Source organism: Sinocyclocheilus grahami, unplaced genomic scaffold, assembly GCF_001515645.1.
Source record: "Sinocyclocheilus grahami isolate Dianchi unplaced genomic scaffold, SAMN03320097.WGS_v1.1 scaffold387.1, whole genome shotgun sequence".
Lineage (NCBI taxonomy): Eukaryota > Metazoa > Chordata > Actinopteri > Cypriniformes > Cyprinidae > Sinocyclocheilus > Sinocyclocheilus grahami.
In genome coordinates, this window is record NW_015505566.1 from 147,535 (window position 1) to 155,771 (window position 8,237).

General features: G+C 40.3%; 1 protein-coding gene across 1 annotated transcript in view; it reads right to left on the reverse strand.

Annotated features, from left to right (window-relative positions):
- LOC107550084 (synaptotagmin-11-like) overlaps positions 1 to 7,358 on the reverse strand; it is a 29,565-nt gene extending 22,207 nt beyond the window's left edge. The window contains exon 1 of the mRNA XM_016231311.1: positions 7,137 to 7,358. Coding sequence (XP_016086797.1) covers positions 7,137 to 7,170 — 34 coding nt within the window. The 5' untranslated portion in view covers positions 7,171 to 7,358. The remainder of the gene's footprint in view (positions 1 to 7,136) is intronic.
- Positions 7,359 to 8,237: the final 879 nt, after the last annotated feature.

Genomic DNA, 8,237 nt, shown 5'->3' on the forward strand with positions numbered 1-8,237 from the left:
TGCCAGGGGGGTGAATAAAGTCCTCCTATAGTGAATGCACGCGTTTTTTAAAGAAAAATATCCATATTCAAATGTAATAAACACTTTTCTCTCACTTCCGCTGACTGTCATACACTGAAGCAGTTCCGGCGGAAGGAGTATGATGTATGTGCGGTGCGCGCGCCTCTGAGATATGCTAGTCTCGCGAGTTTGTTTATAGGAGCAAAGGAAGCAAAGTTTCCTTACTTTAGCAAAGGAAAACCAATCTCCTCTTGGTTTATATTGAAATCCTCCGACATTTTTCTTTGTAAATCCTCAGGTTTGTACTTCTAATTCGTCACCGGCGTTTTGTTTTGTTCTCTCTCCGCATTCGTCACTAATCACGCAACGCGTACGTGCTGCATCATCCGCCGGAACTGCTTCAGTGTATGACAGTCAGCGGAAGTGAGAGAAAAGTGTTTATTACGTTTGAAATATGGATATTTTTCTTACGAAAACACATGGATTCGCTACAGGGGGCCTTTACTCGTCCCTCGGAGCCGTCTGCGGCACGTTTTATTATGAATGCGCGCGCTTTATTTGACGACTTGTGAACTGTTCAACTGCATACACCCGCTGACTGCAATGATAGAGCTTGGAATAGCCAGGACAATTTTTAATATAACTCCGACTGGATTCATCTGAAAGAAGAAAGTCATATACACCTAGGATGCTTCAAGGGTGAGTAAAACACAAGCCGATTTTCATTTTTGGGTGAACTAATCCTTTAATGTAAAACATCAGCAATGCTCTGCTGGCCTCAGTCTGAGAGGAAGACGTGTGCTGCATGTCTATTACTGCAGCTCATCGACCACTCAAGAGTGACTCACGCAAGACCCTACAGGTTTACTGAGACCTCAATTAAAATAATGTGATAAAACATTTAATCTAGGTTGTTAAGTTAATGAGTGATTGTTGCTCATGGAAAACTTTTAATTTGACATTATATGCACTTTTTAAAACATAGTCATGAAAGTGAACTCTCAAGAACACTTAACTGGCCTTTTATTCTGTTAATATTATATTATCTGCATGTACAATTTATTATAAATGTATTTTTTAAGATTTTAAGTACACTAAAAGTGCACATTTAATGCAATTAGGTGCACTTATTTTTCATAAGTGTATTACTTGGGTCTCTACTTTAGTGCAAGTCTATGGGTTTTTTAATGCGTTTTTATCAAAAATTGCATAGGAAAATAATGGCACAAACCAATATCACACCTCATCTCAGTAAGTCACATGATTTGAGGCTCAATTCTTCAGTACAGTTAAAATCCCTAAAGAATGAGCGATAGTAATATTGATACTTACATTAAACATCAGTTATAATTTCTTGTATCATAAACCCATTCTGCACTGAGAGTAGTAAGAAACATCCAGACATTTTGTGGAATGATCAGCATATAGTCTTTGATAATAAGAGACAAAGAGACGAGAAAGAAGGAATGGAGTAAGGTGTAAGAATATATAATATAAAGATACCGTATGACAGAGAAGAAAGAGCGAGAGGGAACGCTAGATTAAAAAGAACAGAGAGACATACGATGTTTGAAACTCCGGATTGGAAGCAGCATCTCTGACATAGAACATTTTTCAGTAATGTGACAGTAGAGTAAATGCATAACTCTGACATCTGCCAGCACAGCCGTTTAATACTATTCTGAAATGTTTGACCCTGATTTCGACCCCGTTGGCTTTATATTTCCTGTCATTTTACCGAAATTATTCTGGCTTTCTGTTTTTGCCGCTTTTATCTCTTTTTCCCCCAGCCTCGGTCGACCCCGCCCTGCTTCAGTCCACACAAAGGCCGGACCCTCCCCGACTGGACACTATACGACCCCTGGAGGGACTCAGAATCACATGATGTTACTTTTGGCTGTATGTTTTAAAGCCAGCTGCTTCGGTTGCTTAGGAACGACAAACCCATTCTGCACTGAGAGTAGTAAGAAACATCCAGACATTTTGTGGAATGATCAGCATAGTCTTTGATAATAAGAGACAAAGAGACGAGAAAGAAGGAATGGAGTAAGGTGTAAGAATATATAATATAAAGATACGGTATGACAGAGAAGAAAGAGCGAGAGGGAACGCTAGATTAAAAAGAACAGAGAGACATAAGATGTTTGAAACTCCGGACTGGAAGCAGCATCTCTGACATAGAACATTTTTCAGTAATGTGACAGTAGAGTAAATGCATAACTCTGACATCTGCCAGCACAGCCGTTTAATACTATTCTGAAATGTTTGACCCTGATTTCGACCCCGTTGGCTTTATATTTCCTGTCATTTTACCGAAATTATTCTGGCTTTCTGTTTTTGCCGCTTTTATCTCTTTTTCCCCCAGCCTCGGTCGACCCCGCCCTGCTTCAGTCCACACAAAGGCCGGACCCTCCCCGACTGGACACTATACGACCCCTGGAGGGACTCAGAATCACATGATGTTAAATCCTCTCAACAGATATTAATGTACGTCAGCACAGCTCATTCCTCAAAAAACCAATACATTATCTACGCCAAACACACGCCTCTGATTATGACACACTCCTTAATGTGCTCCAGACACACAACCGGGAGCCCAATATGAGTGTGTATGTGTCTGGGCGCACATGATTAATAAGCAGGACAAAATGGCCCACAAATGAGAAATGATCCCATTGTCTGTAGTCACCACTGAGCTGGACAGCAGGGTGGAGCTCGTGATATAGAAATGAAGAGAAAGCAGAATGGGAAAATCATGAAGTCAAGAAAAGAGGATCACGGAGCGGGCAGGTGTGAATAATGACGCTCAGCACTGCTAGACTCTCGGCTTTCGCTGGTTCTTTTGTTTTCGCTTATACGCCACCCGCAGTTTTGCTCTCTGTTCAGCAGGATCCCAAAGAGGTTTAGTTAGCTGCCATGTGAGGACAGTTCCCTCTCCATATCTGCTGTCAGTGGTGATATGACAGCACCAGCAGAGTGAGAATGTGTATCAGCAGCAGTCGTGTTGTAGAGAGACACTGTGTGCTGGATTTCAGCAGGGACAGAGAAGACGTGTCACACACCAGTCACATGCATAAATCAAGCCATTGTTCAATCACTGCAGCTTCACACACACACACACACACACACACACAAGAGAGAAAGAGAGAACGAGACGTATACACTTTACAGATATGCGTGAGAAGCTGAGATCAAATATAGTCAAGGTTAGAACGTCACTTCAAAGCCTCTTCGTCTTCAAAACCAACTCTTGAAATGAATTATTAATTATTTTTTACTCTGCAGTAAAAAGAGTTGGAAAAGGATCAGCGTTGATCGCTATCTAACAGTCCAAAGTCATGTAATGTAATGTAACACACACACACACACACACAACTAAACCTGTCCACAAGACATTCAGCTGTGCTCAGTGAACTGATGAAACCTCCATCTTTAAACCTAAATATGTGCTTCATGTGTCAATTATTATTTATATATTTCATAGAAGAATCATTTAAAATAATTTCATAATATATCTAATAATTAAATTGAAGGGAAAATCTAATTTAACAACACAGAATCAACCTAAAAACATTAAGTTACACAAATAAAACTAAGCAATATCAATAACTGCAGGAAACCAGTGTATAGTAACAGAGAATACTACGCTACAGAAAATACTATTTCAGTTTTTCTACTCTCCTAGGTTCACGAAACGGTCGTCCATAAAATGCATTGCTGTTCTGTTGTAAGTGATCTTAAAGATTCCTAAATGCATCTACTTTCGGAAGGCCAAATAAAGTGCTTTTGCTTTCGCCTAGAAACACACAGCGCCTCCCTGACATGCTGCTTCAACACTAACTGCGGTTACTGAAACCACGCCTTCTTTTTTTGCGTGAACATTTGGGCACCATTACGCAAATATTTCCACATAGTGAGGTAGATATGTGGGGGCGTGTTAGAACGAGGCGTTTTAGGGGGGCGTGGCAGAGTCTTAACTTTGATAAAGAATATCTCTTTGGTTTTGAGACTTTAGTCTTTGCAACTTCAGGGATCTTATCTATGCACAATCAGCTTGTAACACTCCAAAGAGAAAGAACAACTTGAAATCGCACAATATGACCCCTTTAAGAGTAGACAGACAAATCGCTGGAAACTTGTAATATTGAAGGAACAAAGGGTTTTATTTTCCTTCATGGCTTGTGAAATCCTAAATCTCTGTTTATCTGGCTGGACTGGTCCGGGTTATTTTCCTCTCGAGCGCACATCTTGCTGCTGATTCTGCTCCCACGTGCTGAATTGTGATCCAAGATGCCTCAGACATGTTCCTAAAATACCTGACCCAAACTACACCCCACGCATCCACCAGGAAACGTGTCGAAACCGTCCACCTCGCCCTGCGCATGACATAATCCCCATAAAGACTCACAGAAAACAGCTAATAAATCTGTTGATTAACAACTTATATTGGTTATCATTAGGAGCATGGACTATAAATTAATGAGATAGTTCAGATAGCCAGTCCATTATTTACAGTATTTTTTTTATATAATTAGTATATTATATTGAGTTGGCTACTTGGGTAACAGTAATTGTTAATAAAATAGACACTGACAATTTTGCTATTCAAAAAATGCGTGGTGTTTTTGATATATCACAACATACCCATTCATTCCTGTTAAAATCATCTATGCTCTGTGGTGTAAAAATAAGACCAGTGATGACAGATAAAGCATGGTCATAAGGTCATATTAAGGTGTATTATACATAGGTAATGTCTTATACTACACCCTTTTATCACTACAATTATAATATATTAGCATGTAACAGGCTACCTATATGTGGAATATAGTAGCTATATAGTAATATATGATCCGAACATGAGTTAATTGTGCTGTTTACTGTGGAATAGGCCTAACTGTAATTTGACTGTGGTTACAATTATTTTTGAAAAGATATAGGACTAATAACAACAATGCAGATTATATGGCATTAGAATGCAATGCTTGCTATAATGCATGATATGTGGGTGTTTTGTGTAAAGTGTTATCTTTGTGCCAATGAGGACTACACTCTAAAAAATGCTGGGTTAAATATAACCCAGCGCTGGGTTAAAAAGGGACAAACCCAGCTATTGGGTTGTTTTGACCCAGCGGTTGGGTTGTTTTGACCCAGCTACTGGGTTGGGTTGACCCAGCTATTGAGTTGTTTTGACCCAGCGGTTGGGTTGTTTTGACCCAGCTACTGGGTTGGGTTGACCCAGCTATTGAGTTGTTTTGACCCAGCGGTTGGGTTGTTTTGACCCAGCTACTGGGTTGGGTTGACCCAGCTATTGAGTTGTTTTGACCCAGCGGTTGGGTTGTTTTGACCCAGCTACTGGGTTGGGTTGACCCAGCTATTGAGTTGTTTTGACCCAGCGGTTGGGTTGTTTTGACCCAGCTACTGGGTTGGGTTGACCCAGCTATTGAGTTGTTTTGACCCAGCGGTTGGGTTGTTTTGACCCAGCTACTGGGTTGGGTTGACCCAGCTATTGAGTTGTTTTGACCCAGCGGTTGGGTTGTTTTGACCCAGCTACTGGGTTGGGTTGACCCAGCTATTGAGTTGTTTTGACCCAGCGGTTGGGTTGTTTTGACCCAGCTACTGGGTTGGGTTGACCCAGCTATTGAGTTGTTTTGACCCAGCGGTTGGGTTGTTTTGACCCAGCTACTGGGTTGGGTTGACCCAGCTATTGAGTTGTTTTGACCCAGCGGTTGGGTTGTTTTGACCCAGCTACTGGGTTGGGTTGACCCAGCTATTGAGTTGTTTTGACCCAGCGGTTGGGTTGTTTTGACCCAGCTACTGGGTTGGGTTGACCCAGCTATTGAGTTGTTTTGACCCAGCGGTTGGGTTGTTTTGACCCAGCTACTGGGTTGGGTTGACCCAGCTATTGAGTTGTTTTGACCCAGCGGTTGGGTTGTTTTGACCCAGCTACTGGGTTGGGTTGACCCAGCTATTGAGTTGTTTTGACCCAGCGGTTGGGTTGTTTTGACCCAGCTACTGGGTTGGGTTGACCCAGCTATTGAGTTGTTTTGACCCAGCGGTTGGGTTGTTTTGACCCAGCTACTGGGTTGGGTTGACCCAGCTATTGAGTTGTTTTGACCCAGCGGTTGGGTTGTTTTGACCCAGCTACTGGGTTGGGTTGACCCAGCTATTGAGTTGTTTTGACCCAGCGGTTGGGTTGTTTTGACCCAGCTACTGGGTTGGGTTGACCCAGCTATTGAGTTGTTTTGACCCAGCGGTTGGGTTGTTTTGACCCAGCTACTGGGTTGGGTTGACCCAGCTATTGAGTTGTTTTGACCCAGCGGTTGGGTTGTTTTGACCCAGCTACTGGGTTGGGTTGACCCAGCTATTGAGTTGTTTTGACCCAGCGGTTGGGTTGTTTTGACCCAGCTACTGGGTTGGGTTGACCCAGCTATTGAGTTGTTTTGACCCAGCGGTTGGGTTGTTTTGACCCAGCTATTGGGTTGTTTTGACCCAGCTACTGGGTTGTTTTGACCCAGCTATTGGGTTCAAAACAACCCAACCGCTGGGTCAAAAAAAAACCAATAGCTGGGTTTGTCGATTTTTAACCCAGCATTTTTTAGTGTGTAAAGTGAATAAAGCAGTTAACAGACATGACGTCATGCGAGCTCAGTTGATCTAAACGTGCCTTTTCTATAACAAATGCATTCATTCATGTCAAATGACAGCAATCATCATATGACAGCGCATGTGTGTAGATAAACACGCCTCATGCGTCTGTCAGGATCATGCAGGCTTCATGAGCATATTTCCGGTGCTGCACTTCTTACACTTACGCTTTACACTTCATTGGTGAATATTAAGATGTTCTGCTTATATGTTTTATAATAGGTTATTTCCAGCCCTAACTCACTATAATGCAATATAACACAAACTGATATAAAATGGCTAACATACTGCGAAGAAAATATTGCTCAGAATATTTCGTGAAAAATCAATAATAATCCCATTCACCTAAAATATGATTCCAAGATTAATAAAAAGCCCAGATAGACAGGTATCGAATCATTTAAGCTAGAGATCCCGCTTAATCGCAGTTTCTATAGCGTCTCTATTTGAGCTTTAGTAAAAAGCCCAGATCATAGACATTCACTTACCATAGGCTGGTTTTAAATTAGTCATCTCAGACATGTTGAAGTCCAATGGCTCGGCTGTGATCAGAAAACAAAAAATAAAAAGCCAAGGGAATGAATTTCTATTTTATTTCCATGAATTTCTTCAGGCCGATCCTCCAGCTGAAATGTGTGGCCGAGCTGTGGATGTTCTCTTCTGTGCCTGCGCGCTGCTGCTTAAGGATGCGCTCGCGCCTCCTCCTCCTCCTCCTCCTCCTCCTCCTCCACAGATGCGAGAGTGATGATGATGATGATAATGATGCTCAGGGCGGATGCAGCCTAAAATCCCATGCAAACCCTTCAGCTCCCCCTACAGTCCATAACGGAGGAGAAACAGAGCACACTCTGAACATGAGGTGTTGTACGACCTATTCTATTCTTACATTATAGCCCTTTTTTATTAACATTATTGAAGTAGATTTCATTTTAAATTATATAGGAATTCTATATTTTATTTGTATTTATTTATATTACTATTATAGCACATTTAAAAATAACATACTAATTATTTTATTGTATAAAACTAATTTGATATTATAATTCATTTGATATTTACATACAAATTAACTTTTCCACTAATTAATTCAATTTCCATGTCTTTTGCAGCTGGGATTACTGTTTGTGATTACTGTTATTTACAGTATAAGTGAATTATTATTATTATTATTATTAATTATACATTGAAAAATAAAATATAGTTTTATTTTTTTTATACATCAAATGTTATATATATTAATTTTATATATTTTTAAAATATATAACTTTTATATATAATTTATTCACTTTATTCCTCATTGGCACAAAGACAACACTTTACATGAAACACCCATATATCATGCATTCACAGACTTTTACATTAACTGTTCCCTCGTGGTGGAATGATCTGTCCAAATCAATCCGAGCAGCTGAGTCCTTAACCATCTTCAAGAAACGACTGAAAACACATCTGTTCCACCTTTATTTGACCTCTAACTCTAGCACTTTCTATTCTATTTTAATTCTACTTATCTATATTTATCTTTATTTAAAAAGAAACAACAAAAAACAAAAACTAGCTTTCTATTTTTTCTATTCTGTTGTTTTTCT